This window comes from Myotis nattereri, assembly GCF_964212035.1.
Source record: "Myotis nattereri genome assembly, chromosome: X".
NCBI classification, from domain to species: domain Eukaryota; kingdom Metazoa; phylum Chordata; class Mammalia; order Chiroptera; family Vespertilionidae; genus Myotis; species Myotis nattereri.
The window spans coordinates 45,382,729-45,400,715 of NC_138078.1; the positions used below are offsets into that span (position 1 = coordinate 45,382,729).

The 17,987-nt window shown below is 39.6% G+C and overlaps 1 protein-coding gene and 1 pseudogene across 2 annotated transcripts in view; both read right to left on the reverse strand.

Annotated features, from left to right (window-relative positions):
* The window catches only part of SLC16A2 (solute carrier family 16 member 2), a 175,980-nt gene that overhangs the window by 8,053 nt on the left and 149,940 nt on the right, over positions 1-17,987 (reverse strand). The window contains exons 2-4 of the mRNA XM_081080826.1: positions 5,012-5,156; positions 1,243-1,693; positions 139-282 (exon numbers count right to left, since the gene is read on the reverse strand). Of these exons, the coding sequence (XP_080936952.1) occupies positions 139-282; positions 1,243-1,693; positions 5,012-5,156 (740 nt within the window). The remainder of the gene's footprint in view (positions 1-138; positions 283-1,242; positions 1,694-5,011; positions 5,157-17,987) is intronic.
* Positions 16,621-17,058, reverse strand: LOC308510792 (fatty acid-binding protein 5-like; annotated as a pseudogene). The gene has a single exon. The product of its transcript is annotated as a fatty acid-binding protein 5-like (transcript).

Here is a 17,987-nt window from a genome sequence, read left to right on the forward strand (position 1 = left end):
GTACAACAAGCTGGTGTCAGAGCTGAGGCCCAGGGTGCAGCAATGACACAACCTACCATTTTATCCTAAAAAGTGGGGATAACCTAACATCTTTGGCAAAGTGTTATTCCCCACAGTGGACAGCATGGCCACACTCACCTGCAAGTAGATCTTCTTAAGTCCAGGAATGGAGTCACTGACACGGCCTGATACAAGGCGCCCGAGGCCTGAGGTAGCCCCAATACACACCAAGAGCACCCAGGTCTGCTTGATTTCCAAGAACTCCTCTTCCACATACTTCATCTGAAAAGCATATCACAAACCCCCCCCCAGGACAGGAGAAAAAAGAGGAGCTGACTGGTTAGCTATTGGCATATCCAGAACCCTCAACTGCTTACTTGTCTGGACCATGACAAGAACTTCCTTCCTTGTAGCCCCAGCTCTGGGGCAAATTCCCTGGCTGCTTCTAAGAGTTTAAAAGGCTACATATCTCCTGGTTCTCTAGATCCTGGGCTTTTGAACAATAGCTGAGGCGAGTGGGTATCTCCAAGTCCTGGCAGGAAAGAATACAGCCTTAACAACTGAGAAAACCAATGGTTCTTCTACAACCTCCCTATTCCCTGACCCAGAACTGACAGACCGGGGAAACAGTAGGTCACCAGGGGAGAAGGATCCACCAACTTTAGAGTAACACTTCTAAAAGTGTGTTTTAAGAAACATGAGGTCTATGAAAGATAACTGGACTACAAGTGACAGTTCTTTGGCCATATAAGTTGGGTAGATGCTGGTTAAACAAAGCTGAAGGATTTATTTACTGCAAGTATTTTTGGTACCCGTAAAAGATTGCTATACAATTTGAAGCTGAAGAGATCTAATATATGTTATTTCTTAACAAAATTATTTGACTACAAAGACCAGCATTCCATAGAACACACTTTTAGAAAATCCTATCCTTGAGTCATCTGGGCCAGTCTCCTGAATCCTAGTAATACTTATCTTCTCCTGAAAATCTATCGACTTACCAGTGGGAGAAACCACAGGCATGGACCTTCCCCTAAGTAATTCCCCCTATTTCCCATTGAGATCGCCCCTCAACCTGCGCTCTTTTCCACTCTGAGTCTCTCCAAGTACTGTTTGTCTTTTTTCCCAAAGGTCTCCATTCTGTCCTTTCAATGTCCTTCACCCCTACCTTCTGGCACTTCAGACAGGTGAAGGGCAGATTCTTGGGACAAAATAGGGTGGGCCCACCCTGGTATTCCTCACCAGGTGTACGTAGGGAACGAAGTAACCAAGGGCAGCAGCAGCAATCCCAAAGGCCCAGATGCGGTAGGTACGTTGACGGAACACTCGCATGTTGAAGTACTTCCTGAGTTGAGCCAGAAAGCATTGGCACAGGGTGTGGACACCTCTCTTGCTTGGGGTGTCTTGAGAGCTGGGCAGGAGGGGCCGGTAGGTGAGGGAAAGCAGCGTAAGAATAAACATGAAGGTACTCAGCACCTGGAAGGTTTGGGCAAGCTTTATCTTAGCCCCCAGCATTTTGATGAGCAGGGGGAAGGATATGGAGAAGATGCTACTCCCAGCAGACACTACACCATTGGCCAGACCCAGACGACGTTGGAAGTAGTGGCCCAGGATGACGAGAGATGGCTGAAAGGCGAAGGAACAGCCACAACCAAAGAGAATCCCATAGGTGAAGTAACGCAGGCTTAGTGAGCTGTGGGAGAGACACCAAGAGCTATCCTCAGCAGCCTGACCAGCAAATCCACCTGCCCCTTTCCCTTCACCCTCCTGAGACCTGCATGCCCCCACCATTAACCCACAGCCCCACTTAACACTGACCCTCAGAACAGACAAAGGACAGGACCTTCTGGTCCTCATTTTGCAGATGGGGAGACAGAGGTTCAGAGAAGTAAAGTAATTGACCCAAAGTAGCATAATGGGGTCAGAAAAGCTTGGACTTGACTCCAGGTCTGTGTGATTCTATTTTGATTCATAGCACCCAATCAAAGATGATCGTTCAAAACAAAGTCAGAACCAGCCTATGCAAAGGCTGGATGATGGGGCTATAAGGAATAAGTCAGTGACTTAAAACAGTTTTACCTACTGCTCACCTAGACAGCATGGTAGGCTGGTAGCCAAAGCTTTATCCAAAGTAACAACAAAGGTATGTAAGGGCCCAAGATCCTGGAAGGTTAATACCCTCCATAGGACTCTTTAGTGTTTTTCACCATGCTCAGAGCCCTTAATATTTCAGAGAATATCTGGTGGCCTCTTGAGAGACAGCCCATCCCCAACCCTGCTCAAAGTCTGACTATCCCAAGACCCTTTACTCCAGGCCCTAGGTGATCTGCATGTGCTGTGGTCGGCAAACTGTGGCTCGCGAGCCACATGCGGCTCTTTGGCCCCTTGAGTGTGGCTCTTTCTAAGCCTTAGGAGTACCCTAACTAAGTTAATAACAATGTACCTACCTATATAGTTTAAGTTTAAAAAATTTGGCTCTCAAAAGAAATTTCAATCGTTGTACTGTTGATATTTGACTCTGTTGACTAATGAGTTTGCCAACCACTGTGCATGGGGATCCTGAAGTAAAAAGTCCCTTTAATTTTAAAAGCCTGGCTTCTGTTTCTAGACATGGTATGGGTTAGCTTCCCAGAGTAGCCTGGCTGCTTGATGGGAAATGGAGCCTGAAAAAAGTTATGGATCTCACAAAGTAAGACACGTTCTGGCTTAAAATTCTTAACCCCTGTGATGGCCATAAACCTCTGTCAGCAGGGAAAAGGCCATGTGAAGTTTAGTTTGGCCAGCTATATGCCCCTCAAAAAAATATTGGCACAACCTAGTGAGGAATCTTGTCAGTTTTTTTAGCTTCCACATATTGTATAATAGTTTTTATCTGACAATTTAATTACCTAATATTCTCCATAGTCAGGCAGTTCCTCCCCATAGATATCAGTCCTTATACTAAAGGACTGTGCCTATGCTGTAGAGATGATGTGGTGTTAGCGTGCATGATTCCAACCACAGCTATTATTACCAATACTTTCCATCTATTTGCATTCACCAGATATGACAAGGGCTTTGATTTCAAAAGGATTGCCTCCACTTGGAATACATAGCTAAGCCAACTGCTCCTCTTTTGTCATTCCTTGAGGCCTGCTTCCATGAGATTCTAGTGACTCATTGGGATGGTCTGGGCCAGGGGTCTTGTCTAAGGGACAGGAGTTAGACCTTCAGAGTGAAGGACAATGGGGGCAAAGCATGAGGTTCAGTCCAGGGTGCTAGGTGATAGATCTATTTTTAGCTGTGCTCAAGGCAGGAGGCCCCTAAATAAGCTTGCCAAGTTCTCCCCATCCCTGCCTGCATTCCTCTCTACCTCACACCATCCAAAGAAACTCAGAGCCCTAATTCAGACAACAGGAAGGATGACTTGGAGCCCTAGCCACAAACAGAACAATTTTCCACTGGATGTGAAGCCATCCAGAATATTTCTTGGCTCTGAAGATGTTCTTACAGAAAAGGCAAAGGGGTTGGGGGAGGGGCTTAGGGGCTGGAAAACAGAACGCCTACTCCAATGTGCCTAAAGAAGAGTGCCAGAAGAAAACACATCTGAGCTCTTTTCCCTTCTGTAACAGCTTATGTGGATTGGAAGGTAAATGAGATCCGTATGTTGCTAATTTGTTTACACTTTGCTATGCTCAGCCTTAAAAAACAGGCCTCTTTTGTGTAGTGCTGAGACTGGAGCTGCTTATGAGGCCTAAGCTCTTCCCCACAAGGAGCCAGACACCAACTTGCTGAGGGCAAAAGAGGCCAACAATTGGAGGGGTTCCAAAAGGGTTTGGAACTGCCTCCCTGGGAGGGCTGAGCAGGTTTCAGGTAGGACATGATTTTCCCCTCTGTCTGTACTAGATGGGATGGAGCCAAGAAACCATTGCAGGACATATCCAAGCTCTGCTGCAGGGTAGGCTTTGCAGCCAGAAGTGCTTAAGTCATTAAGCTGGATCATCCTCAAAGGGCCCAATTGTGGCAGAACAGGATTATCATTCTTTGATGTGAGTGGAACCCTAGGACTAGAGAGCATAACCATGATCCTACTCTGGGGAGCCAAGCTCAGAAAGTTAACTGTATCTTCAGGACAGCATCTTCCTACACAAGCTCAGCAGATTGCAAGTAGGAGGTACCATAACTTCCAAAGTGGCTTTGGCAGAAAGTTGATGACATTCTTTAGGAATACCATATTTCTCAGTCTGTAGTGGAGGATTTTCACTTCTCCCCTCAACTACAGATATGCTTCTGCAGGGCTGGTAGAAAGGAAATAGAAAATGAACCTGTAACTTGCTCCTTGAATGACACTACTGAGTTCTGTCAATGGGACTAGAATTTGACTCTAACTTTGGTCTAGCTGGGTAGCTGGGTACTAGGTTTATACTCAGTTGGGGATGCTGCTAAATATTCATTTTAATACCCAAGACATGAATCTTATCTGTCCCAAACTGTCTATGCATTTGCAGCCAAAATATCTTGAAAGGGGCCAGAAATGCTAAACAGCCTTGGAATCCACACCCTCAGGAATCCTATAATGATAGGTGTCCACATAAGCTTTCTCTAAAAGCTCATTCCCAAAAAGGCTGATGAGGTCATGAGATGTGTGGTACATTGAAGAAGAATAAAATGGAAGAGTTGGAAGAGATGTGAAAACACCATCTGGTCTAATCCTTTCATGTTACCAATATAGAAATTGAGGCCCAGAGAGAGGAATGGTACTCCTCAATTGTTCCATAGCCATTCAGTGGCCAAAACTGGACATGGGCCCAGCTGTATGAACTCCCAAACTTAGACTACTCCCACCACTTTTGAACTCTTTGGTCTTCTTTGGGTACAGGGAATCCTACCTAGATGAGTCCTATTGGAAAATAAGGACCCAGCATAGAAAGGACCATAAGAGAGTCTGCAATGAGAAAAGTATCCCTAATTGAAGTCCAGAGAGAAGCCAACCCTTAGGCTTGGGCAATTGACCAGCAACTCCTAACCTTACCTGGTGAAAGAGCTGGTATGGAGGCCAATGAAAGCGACGGCAGCCCCTGCAGTTGCTGTGATTCGGCAGCCCAAACGATCAGTAAATATACTCACAATGGGAGAACAGAAGAAGATCATGCCCATTGAGAGGGCTCCCACCCATGCTGCAGAAAAAAACAAGTACAAAGATACCTTAGCTTAATGTGGTACCTGGTAGTATGACTGGTATCTCAAGTCTTCTTCCCTGACCTTACACAGGGAGCATTGCATTGGCCTGCACTGCCAGCTAGCTACTCCCTAGTGGCCAGAGAGATTAGGCGATTTTCAAAGTACCTATAGCAGGGCAATGTGAGAAATAAGAGTCTAGTTTATAAATACACCCAGAACTTCAGAGCTGGGGCGGGGGCTTAAAGATCAAGTCTATGATGAAGTATAACTAGCCACCACACAGGTGTATATTTCTCAGCCTCTTTAGCTGTTTAGCATGATCATGTGACTGAATTCTGACCAATAGAATGTGGGTTCAAGTGATACACACCACTTCCAGGCCTGAACCATATAAAGTCCCATCAGGTTTTTACTTTCTGGTAGGCTACAACTGCAGAGTGGGTCCTTGAATAACTACATTGAGCAAACTTCTTCCTCCCTCTCCAATATGGAATCCCTGCACTGAATGTTTCATAAGAAATAGAGAAATTTCTTGTTCTTTAAGCCACTGAATTTCTTTTATTATTGTAACCACTTTTTAAATTTTTTTATAGAATTTATTGGGGTGACAGTGGTTAATAAAATTATATAGGTTTCAAGTGTACAATTCCATAATACATCATCTGTGTATTGTATTGTATGTTCACTACCCCAAATCAAATCTCCTTCCATCACCATTTATCTCCCTTTACTGTCTTCTACCTCCTGCCACCCCTCTTTCCCTCTGGTAATCTCCATACTGTTGTCTGAGTTTGTTTTTCTTTGCTTAATCCCTTCACCTTTTTCACCTAACCCCTTAACCCCCTCTCCTTTGACAGCTGTCAGTCTATTCTCTATATCTTTGAATCTGTTTCTATTTTGTTTATTAGTTTATTTTGTTCATTAGACTCTGCATATGAGTGAAATCATATGGTACTCATCTTTCTCTGATTGGCTTATTTTGTTTAGGATAACACTCTCCAGGTCTAACCATGCTGTCTCAAAGGATAAGCTTTCCTTCTTTTTTATGACTAAGCAGTGTTCCATTGTATAACTTTACCACAGCTTTTTTTATCCACTCAGTTTTTTAATTACCATTTGTTACAGCAGTTAAATGAACAAAAACTAAAATATCCCCCCACTACCATTTTACTGATAAAGAAAAAGGTCCAGTAATATGAATGGACTTACTAAAGATCACACAGCAAGTTAGTGGCAGAGCTGATACCCAAACCCAACTCTTTTTATTTCTAGTCCAAAGTTAATTGTGTCATTATATATCTTTTATTGGGTTTATCTTTCACTGGATGTGTGCAAGCAGAGGCTAGATATAAAACAAGGGATTCCAGCATTGGGGTAATATTTGGACTGTCCAACATTTTAGGCACTTCCATGGATGCTAAGCCAGATCTATAACCTTCGGCACTCAGCTACTTCACTTCAGCTCCAAGAAGCATGGGCATTAATTAAGCCGTCAAAAGGTAAAGCTCATCTTGCTCACTGCAACAAAGTCAGGTGAAGATGTTAAGACTCAGGAGCACGGAAGGCCACAAACATAAGACAGGTTCTGGAGCCACCCAAAGATTTGTAAGGAGACTGTGCAAGAGAGTCATGTAACCATCATGCTGAAATCCTTCATTGGAGCCCATTTTGGGCAACTTCCTGGCTCTGAACTTGAATATTCTAGAAGAATTTATTCTGCTTATAAAGGCTCTTAAGTATCTGTAACAATGCTCACCAGGGAGAAATTTGTCCTTTTGCTTATATTTTTACAGCCCATTTCACCTTGCTCAACCCTCAGAAAGAAAGCCTGAGGGTTTTTGTTTGTTTGAAGGCTGTTATTAAATTTCATCTGAACCTCTTTTCTAGGCTAAATAATCTTAGTTCCCTTAACTTTTCTTCTTAGCCTTAATTTCTAACTCTGCAATTACTTTCATAACTCTCCTCTGAACACATTTCAAGTTTTCATCATCATCATCATCATCATCTTCATCAAAAAGCATCATTGCCCTAGCTGGTTTGGCTCAGTGGATAGAGCATTGGCCTGCAGACTGAAGGGTACCAGGTTTGATTCCAGTCAAGGGCACATGGCCTGGTTGTGGACTCAAACCCCAGTAAGGGGTGTGCAGGCGGCAGCCAATCAATGATTCTCTCTCCCCTCTCCCTTCCTCTCTGAAATCCATAAAAATATATATATATTTTAAAAGCATCATTGAGTATCACCTGAGCAGTGCACCAGGCCAGCTTCTGGCTCTCTTCAATTATGGAGTCTCAAGTGCTCCAGAGAAGTGCAATCTGAGTGAGATCAGGGCTAGCCTACTGCCTGTGTCTTTTACTTCAGTGCCTAAAAGCTTGTTCAGATCCCCACTGGGAAAATTTGCTTTGCTGGGGTGCCTCTTGAGCCATAACTGCCTGGTTCCCAAAGTACTGTCCTGGGACAGCAGGGAGACCTGAACTCTCATCACAATTTTACTTCTTACCTTGCAATTTCACCTCTCATCAGCCATGGGGCTTTGAGCAAGTCACACAGCACTTCTCAAGTCTTATCATCTGTAAAACGGGGATTAAAATTTCTGATGGGCCTTCCTCAAAGATTTTTAATGATCAACACATGTAGTCATATGTATAAGAGAGCTTTGTAAATAGTAATAATTAAATCATATACAAAAATTAATGCAAATGGATCACAGTCTTAAATGTAAAATTTAAACTATAAAAACCTTCTAAAAAGAAGTATAGGAGAAAATCTTTCTGATGTTTAGTTAAGCAAAAATTTCATAGATATTTACAAAAGTAATATTTATAAAAGAAAAAATTGATACATTAGACTTCAAAATTTGAAACTTCTGCTCTTTGAAAAAATGGTTATGACAATGAAAAGGCAAGCCACAGACTGGGAAAAAATATTTACAACACAAACATCTGATAAAAGACGTATTCAGAATCCAACTGTGAGTTGACTCTCACAACTCAATAATAATAAGAAAAACAATCCAATTTAAAATGGGCAAAATATTTGAATGGACATTACCATGAAAACACAAACACACACAATATGAGTGGCAATTAAGCATATGAAAATATCCTCAATGTCATTAGTAATTCAATAAATGCATATTAAAATAAAAATGGGATACCACCTACAACTTGCTAAAAAGGCTCTTTAAGAATAGGCAATACCTAGTACTAGTGAGGATGTAGAGGAACTGGAAATCTCACACACTGTTGATGGAAATGCAAAATGTTATACCTACTTTGGAAAACAGTTTGGCAGCTTATAAAGTTAAACATACAATTACCATAGGACCCTGAAATTCCAGTCCTAGGTATTTACCCAAGATAAAAAAAAAACTTTGCTCACACAAAAACCTGTACTTAGATGTGCATAGCAGCTTTTTTCCCCCATAACAGCCAAACCTGGTAATAACTCAAAATTAACTTGTGAATGGATAAACAAGTGGATATACATTATTATAATGTAATATCATTCTATAATAAATAAGAATGAACTATTGTTATAGGCAACAACCTAGACATCTTTCAAAGGCATTATGCTAAGTGAAAGAAGCAGACACAAATTCTGGAAAAGGCAAAACTGTGGGACAGATAATGGGTGCCAGGGGGAAGTTTGGGGGGAGAGGATTCATTACAGAGGTACATAAGGGAACTATTTATTTATTTATTTATTTATTTATTTATTTATTTATTTAATTGTTTCTGTATTGAATAGGGTATTACATATGTGTCCTTATCCCCCCATTGTCCCCCACCCCTCCCCATTCATGCACTCATGCCATCACCCTCCCCCCCCCTCCCCGGTGTCTGTGTCCATTGGTTAGGCTTATATGCATGCATACAAGTCCTTTGGTTGATCTCTCCCTTTTACCCCCACTGTTCTCTATCTTCCCTCTGAGGTTTGATGGTCTGATCGATGCTTCTCTGTCTCTGGATCTGTTTTTGTTCATCAGTTTATGTTGTTCATTATATTCCAAAAATGAGTGAGATCATGCGATATTTATCTTTTTCTGACTGGCTTATTTCGCTTAGCATAATGCTTTCCAGCTGCATAAGGGAACTTTTTAAAGTGATGAAATGTTGTATACCTTAAACGTAGTGGTGCTATTCTTTCGTAAAAATTCATGGAACTGAGCATATTAGAAAAGTGAAAATTACCGCATGTAAATTATCACTCAAATCTGATGTTATAAAAATCTCTTCCTGTAGCAAAGCAGGAAATACCAGTGAGAGATCTCATTTATGATGTATGTGTTTTTATTCTGGCTGGATTTTAAAAAAATAGTTCAAATAAATAAAAATATTTAAATATAATATTATCTTACTGACATTTCATCAACTAGAACTCACCATTGTTTGGTCCTTCCAAATAAACAAAATACAATACAATGAAAACTGATTATTGGGGTTGAAGGTATTTTTTTGTACAGTCAAAGAAAGTTGAAATTATATTTGGTGTAGCTTTTTTTGTTAATGGCATGTATCCATCATTATGGCACCATAAAAAAATATTTTCACTGCCCTAAGAATCCTATACTCCACCTATTAACCCTCCCCTCCATTTATCTGACAACCCCCTCTCTTCTGTACCACTTCTGACAACCATTTATCTTTTTCTTAGAGGCCTGATGCATGAAGATTCATGCAAGAATTGGCCTTCCTTCCCCTGGCTGCTGGCACCGCTTTTGCTCCAGCCCGGAGCCGCCTTTCCACCTTCCCACGCTGCACAGAGGCCCGGAGCGGCTGGGGCACCTGGCCGCTTGGTGCCTGTGTATGCAAATTAGCCCCCCATCTTTGTTGGGTTAATTTGCATACTCACTCCTGATTGGCTGGTGAGCATTGCAAAGGTATGGTCAATTTGCATCTTTCTCTTTTATTAGTGTAGATTGTCTCCATAGTTTTGCCTTTTCCAGTATAGTTTTTTTTGCCTTATACAGTATAGTTGGAATCACAGAATGTGTAGCTTTTTCAGATTGGCTTCTTTCATTTTTTAATATGCATTCAAAGTTCCCATATGTCTTTTCTTGGTTTGATAGCTCATTTTCTAGCACTGAATAATATTCCATTATCTGGGTGTACCACTATTTATTGATTGATTAACCTACTGAAAGACATCTTGGTTGCTTCCATGTTTTGACAATTATGAATAAATCTGCTATAAAATCTGTGTGCAAATTCTTGTATGGATATATTTTTTCACTCATTTGATTAAATACCAAGGGGCAAAATTGCTAACTTGTATACTTAGTTTTGTAAGAAACTGCCAAACTGTCTTTTTAATTTTTTTATTTTTTTAAATTTTTTTTATTGCTTAAAGTATTACAAAGGGTATTACATATGGGTCCTTTTTTCCCCCCGCCCTTGACAGTCCCCTAGCCTCCCCTATCCCCCAGTGTCTTATGTCCATTGGTTATGCTTATATGCATACATACAAGTCCTTAGGTTGATCTCTTACCCCACTCCCTCCTGCCCCCCAACCCTCCCCGGCCTTCCTGCTGCAGTTTGACAATCTGTTTGAGGCAGCTCTGCCTCTCTATAGCAGCACAATTCACCATAGCTAAGATCTGGAAACAGCCTAAGTGCCCATCAGTAGATGAGTGGATTAGAAAACTGTGGTACATCTACACGATGGAATACTATGCTGCTGTAAAAAGGAAGGAACTCTTACCATTTGCAACGGCATGGATGGAACTAGAGAGCATTATGCTAAGTGAAATAAGCCAGTCAATGAAGGAAAAATACCACATGATCTCATTCATGGATAATAGAGACCATTACAAACTGTCTTTTAAAATGGCTGTACCATCTTGCATTCCCTCTAGCAAGGAACGAGAGTTCCTATTGTCCCACATCCTCATCAGCAATTGGTGTTGTCAGTGTTCTGAATTTTGGCCATTCTAATAGTTCAAAATAGGTACATAGTGGTTATCTCATTGTTATTTTTATTTGCATTTCCCTGGTGATATATATTATGATGAGTATCTTTTCATATGCTTATTTGTCATCTGTATACTTTCTTTGATGAGGTGTCTGTTAAGGTCCTTGGCCCATTTTTAAACCGTGTTATTCATTTTCTTATTGTTGAGTTTTAAACGTTCTTTGTGTATTTTAGATAACAGTCTTTTATCAGCTATGTCTTTTGCAAGTATTTCCCCAGTGTGTGGTCTATCATCTCATTCTCTTGACATTGTCTGTGGCAGAGAAGTTTTTAGTTTTAATGAAGTCCACCTTATCAAGTATGTTTTTCATGAATCATGCTTTTGGTATTGTATCTAAGGAGTCATCAACAAGGTCATCTAGGTTTTCTTCTGTTATTGTCTAGAATGTTTATAGTTTTGTGTTTTACATTTAGGTCTGTGATTCATTCTGAGATAATTTAAAACTTTAAAGCTTGAAATAGTTGGTACACGATATTATATTGATTATATTAGTTTCAGGTGTATAATATAGTGATTAGACATTCTTATACCTTAAAATATGATGTCAGCCCACTAATTCTAGTCACTGTGCAAACTTATTGACTATATTGCCCTTCCCTTTTTTACCCACCCCCCAACCCCCTCTCTTCTGGTAACCATCCCTTTGTTCTCTGTTTCCATGAGTCTGTTTTTTTGTTTGTTTGTTCATTTGTTTTGTTGTTTTAGATTCCACATGTAAGTGAAACTGTATGGTGCTTGTCTTTTTCTGCCTGCCTGACATATTTCACTTAACATAATACCCTCTAGAGCCATTCATGTTGTCGCAAATGGCAAGATTTCATTCTTTTTTATTGTTGTGTAATATATAATCTCACAATTTCTTTATCCATTCATCTATGGATTGACACTTAGGATTTTGAGTTAATTTTTATTAAGGGTGTAAAGTTTGTGTCTAGATTAATTTTTTTTTGCATGTGGATGTCCAGTTGTTCCAGCACCATTTGTAGAAAAAAAATCTTTGCTCCATTGTATTGCTTTTGCTTCCTTGTCAAAGTTCACTTGGCTATATTTATGTGGATCTATCTCTGGGGCCTCTATTCTGTTCCATTGATCTATTTGTCTACTTTGTTCATCTCCTCCAATATTGTGTTGGCTATTTGGGGTCTTTTGCCTCTCCATATAAACTTTAGAATCAGTTTGTGGATATCCACAAAAGAACTTGCTGGGATTTTTATTGAGATTGTATTAACTCTATAGATCAAGTTGGGAACTTATATCCTGACAATATTGAATCTCCCTATGCATGAACATGGAATATCTCTCCGTTTATTTAGTTCTTTTAAATTTTTTTAAAGCATTTTGTAGGTTTACTCATATAGATTTTTTACATATTTTGTTAAATTTATACCTAAATATTTCATTTTGGGGGAAGCTAGTGTAAATGGTATTTGTTTTAATTTCAAATCCCACTTGGATATTGTTGGAATATAGCAAAGTGATGGACTTTTCCAGGAGATTTTTAGTTGATTCTTTCAGGTTTTCTATATAGATGATCCTATCATCTACAAAGGCAGTTTTATTTCTTCCTTCCCAATTTTTATACCTGTTATCTCCTTTGCTTGTATTATTGTATTAGCTAGAACTTCCATTATAATTTTGAAAAGGAGAGGTGGGAAGGAACATACTTACCTTGTACCAGATCTTAGTGGGAAAACTGCCAGTTTCTCACCATTAAGTGTGATATTAGCATTATGTTTCTTAATATAGATTTAAAAAATTAATATACTTTGTGTTTTACCTTTTAAAATTTGAAATAATTTTAGATTCACAGGAAATAGCCAAGATACTCCAGAGAGGTACCATGAATCTTTCTTCCAATTTCCCCCAATGGTTACATCTTATTTAATTATGTTACAATATCAAAACCTGGAAATTGACATTGGTATATTATATGGGTTTAGTTCTATATCATTTCATCACATGTGTAGTTTCGTGAAACCACCACCACAATCAAGATACAGAACTATTCCATCACCACAAAAATCTACTTTGTGCAACTCTTCATAGTCACATCCGTTCTACTCCTCCACCATCCCTAACTTCTAGCAACTACAAATTTGTTTTCCATCTCTATAATATTGTTTCAAAAAAGTTGTATAAGTAGAGTCGTATTGTATGTGACCTTTTGAAATTGGCTTTTTCACCCAGCATAATTCTTTGAAGAATTTAAAGTGAGTTTCTTGAAGACATCATATAGTTTGGGCATTTCTTTTCAAATTTGCTATTCATTCTGCCAATCTGGTTTTTTGAATTAAAAAAAAAACACTTTTCAATTAGAGTTGACATTTATTTTTTTCAATTTTGTTTTATTGCTTAAAGTATTACAAAGAGCATTACATATATCTCCTTTTTTCCCCTTGACCTTCCCCTGGCCTCCCCTACCCCTCAGTGTCTTGTGTCTATTGGTTATGCTTATATGCATGCATACAAGTCCTTTGGTTGATCTCTTACCCCCACAACCCTCCCCGACCTTCCTGCTGAACTTTGACAGTCTGTTCGATGCTGCTCTGCCTCTGTATCTATTTTTGTTCATCAGTTTATAATGGTCTTTATTATCCATAAATGTGTGAGATCATGTGACATTTTTCTTTCATTGACTGGCTTATTTCACTTAGCATAATGCTCTCCAGTTCCATCCATGAACTACAGTGGGAAGCCTGGGGAGGGTTGGAGGGGGTGGTAAGAGATCAACTGAAGGACTTGTATGCATGCATATAAGAATAACCAATGGACACAAGACACTTGGGGGTAGGGGAGGCCGGAGGAATGTCAAGGGGGGGGGGAAAGGAGACATATGTAATACTCTTTGTAATACTTTAAGAAATAAAACAAAATTAAATAAAAAAAAGAATTCCTTCTTTTTTTACAGCAGCATAGTATTCCATTGTGTAGCTATACCACAGTTTTCTAATCCATTCTTCTGCTGATGGGCACTTAGGCTGTTTCCAAATCTTAGCTATGGTAAATTGTGCTGCTATGAACATAGAGTTGACATTTAATATGATGGGTAGCATAGTATACAGGATAATGATTACACATTTATATAACTTACAAAGTAATCCCCCCAATAAGTCTTGCAGTAAACTGACACCATATATACACTGAGTGGCCAATTTATTATGACCGGCCAGATTATTATGACCACCCCATTAGTAGTTCGTTGGGCCAGTTTTTGCCTTCAATACTGCGTCGATTCTTCTTGGCATTGACTCCACAAGATGTTGAAAGGTTATGCAAGGAATCTAACACCATGCCTGATGAATAGCACTGTCCTGTTCTGTGAGACTTGATGGTTGTGGAACCAGCTGCCTGATGGCTCTTTTAATTTCGTTCCACAAGTGCTCAATTGGATTGAGATCTGGTGATTGTGGGGGCCACCTAAGCAAGGTAAAGTCTCCCTCTTGTTCTTGAAATCACTCCTGCACAATACGAGCACTGTGGCATGGCACATTGTCTTGTTGGAAGAAGCCATCTCCATTGGGATACGCCATCAACATGATACTTAGGTATGTTGTGCTATTCAGATGTTTATAATGGTCTGGCCCTCTAGCAACTTCAGCACGAAATTATAGCTAATTTGCCTACAAACGTCAGGTGGTCATAATTATCTGGCCACTCAGTGTATTTATTAAAAGACTGACTATATTCCCTATGTTGTAGTTTACATCCCCATTTTGTAATGATCAATTTGTACTTCTTAATCCCTTCATCTTTTTCACTCAGCCCCCAACTTCTTTTCGATATTATGTATCTGTGAGTTTGTTTTCTCTTTTTTAAATTTTGTTTTAAAATTCCACATGTAAGAGAAATTATGTGGTGTTTGTTTTTCTCATTTGACTTATTTCACTTAGTATAATAGCCTCTAGGATCTAGAGTCTAGGTCCATCCATGCTTTTACAAATGGTAGATTTCATTCTTTTTATGGCTGAGTAATATTCCATCGTGTATATATGTACCACATTTTCTTTATCCATTCATCTTTTTTACAGAGAGGAAAGGAGAGAAATAGAGAGTCAGAAACATCGATGAGAGAGAAACATCGATCAGCTGCCTCCTGCACATCTCCCACTGGGGATGTGCCCGCAACCCAGGTACATGCCCTTGACCGGAATCGAACCTGGGACCCTTCAGTCCGCAGGCCAACGCTCTATCCACTGAGCCAAACCGGTTTCGGCCCCATTCATCTTTTGATTAGTAAATTTAATCAATTTACATTTAAAGTAATTATTGATAGATATGTAGTTGTTGACATTTTAGTAATTGTTTTCTATTGTTTTTGTAGTTCTTCTCTGTTCCTGTCGTATTCTTTTGCTCTCTTGTATGTTGATGACTTTCTGTAGTGTTGTGTTTGAATTTCTTTATCTTTATTTCTTGTAGATTTTTGGTTTGTGGTTACCGTGTGCTGCATAATTACCAGGCTGTGTTTATAGCAGTTTATTTTAAACTTATGGTCACTTAAGTTTGAACACACTCTAAAAACACAAATATTTTAACTCAGCTCAACCACATTTACATTTAATAATTATTTTTTACTTTTTTTTGTGTTTGTGTGTATACCTTAATTTACTGTTGTAATTATATATGATCTCCCTACTTTTACATTTTAACCTTTATACTAGCATTAGTATTGGTTGATCTACTGATTTTATTATGTGTTTGCCTTTGTCAGTAAGAATTTTTCTTTGCAATATTTTCTTATTGATACTTTTATTTATTTTTTTCTTACAAAAAGTCCCTTTAACATTTCTTATAATGCTGGTTTGGTAGTATAAAATCCTTTAGCTTTTTCTTGTCTTGGGATCTATCTGTCCTTTTTGAAAAAAATATATTTTATTGATTTTTTTACAGAGAGGAAGGGATAGAGAGAGTTAGAAACATCGATGAGAGAGAAACATCGATCAGCTGCCTCCTGCACATCCCCCACTGGGGATGTGCCTGCAACCCAGGCACATGCCCTTGACTGGAATCGAACCTGGGACCTTTCAGTTCACAGGCCGGCACTCTATCCACTGAGCCAAACCGGTTTTGGCCTATCTGTCCTTTGATACTGAAAAACAGCCTTTCTTGGTAGAGTACTCTTGGTTTTAGGATATTAACTTTCATCATTTGAATACTTCATGCCAATCCTTTCTGGCCTGAAATGTTTCTGTAGAGAAATCAGGTGACAGTCTTACTTATTAATTTATTTTTTATTTATTGATTTTAGAGAGAGAGGAAGTGAGACACAGAGGATGGGAGAGAGAGAGAGAGAGAGAGAGAGAGAGAGAGAGAGAGAGAAGAGATTTGTTGTTCCACTTATTTATGCATTTATTGGTTTATTCTTTTTTATTTTATTATAGCATAAACACATTTATTTACTAACAAAACAGTCAATCTTAATTAAACCAACTCAGAAATAGTTGCATGTAAAATGGTTGTGATAACTGAACACTGTAATGGGGGGAAAAAGCATGGAGAGATTTGCTCATTGAACTGAGCTTGTTTATTCTCATGGCTAATTCCTGTCTGGAAGGATGATGGAATTCTTACTCCACTTTCTCATAGACCCGAGTACAGTTGACATTGTTCATGACGCATTCCACCACTAGCTTCCCGCCCTCCAGCCGCTGCGTGATGATGCTCTCCTTCCCATCCCACTTGGGGTGCAGACGGTATGAGTTTTCCTGCCATCTGCTGTGTTCTCTTCAAACTTCTCTTCCAGGTTGCATGAGAATTGGGTGGTTTTGACAGTGAGGTGTGTGCCGTCGAAAGTGATGACACAGTCTGGCTTGGCCATAGTGCCCACTTTCCGCAGAGCCATTCCCACGCCTAATTCCTTCATGTACTCATCGAAATCTTTGCTCTCCACTAAGCGCCATCTCCCTACCAGCTGCTGGATGGAGGCCATGGTGGGCGCGGAGTCGCATGGGACCTGAGCAGAGTGGAGTGCGGTGATGGGAGCATGGTCCATTGGTTGATTCTTGCATGTGCCCTGATCAGGGATCAAACCTGCAACCTTTCTTTTTACTGTTCTGATTTTGTGTTTTCTGCTACATTGTCTTCCAAGTCACTGTTTTGACCATCTGCTTCATCTAACCTGCTGTTGATTCTTTCTCGTGTATTTTTATTATATTTAAATTAAATTTATTGGAGTGACATTGGTGGACATGATCATATAGGTTTTTGGTGTGGGTTTCTATGTTACAAAATCTGTATGTTGTACCTTGTTCCCACTAACAATAGTCAAATTTTCTCCCGTCTTTATCCAATCCTCTATCACAGTACACTTTGGTTGTTTCCATGTGTTGGCCACCATGAATAATGCTGCAATGAACATAGAGGTACATATATGTTTGTGAATACATGTTTTCTAGTTTTTTTGAGTATATACCCAGCAGAGCGATTGCTGGGTCATATGGTAGCTGTATAATTAGGTTTTTGAAGAATCCCTAGACTACTTTCTATAGTGTTTGTACCAGTCTACATTCCCATCAGCAGTGAATGAGGATTCCCTTTTTTCCACAACCTCCCCAACATTTGTTATTACTTGTCTTGTTGATAATGGCCACTTTTACAGGTGTGAGGTGGTATCTCATTGTAGTTTTTATTTGTATTTCCCTAATTACTAGTGAGGTTGAACATCTTTTCAAATATTTATTGGCTCTTTGTAATATCCTCTTGGGAGAGGTGTATTTTCAGGTCCTCTGCCCACTTTTGATTGGATTGTTTGTTTGTTGTTGCATTTTTTGAGTTCTTTATATATTTTGGAAATTAAACCTTTGTTGGAGTTTGCAAATAGCATCTCCCATCAGTTAGCTGTCTCTTTGTTTTGTTGTC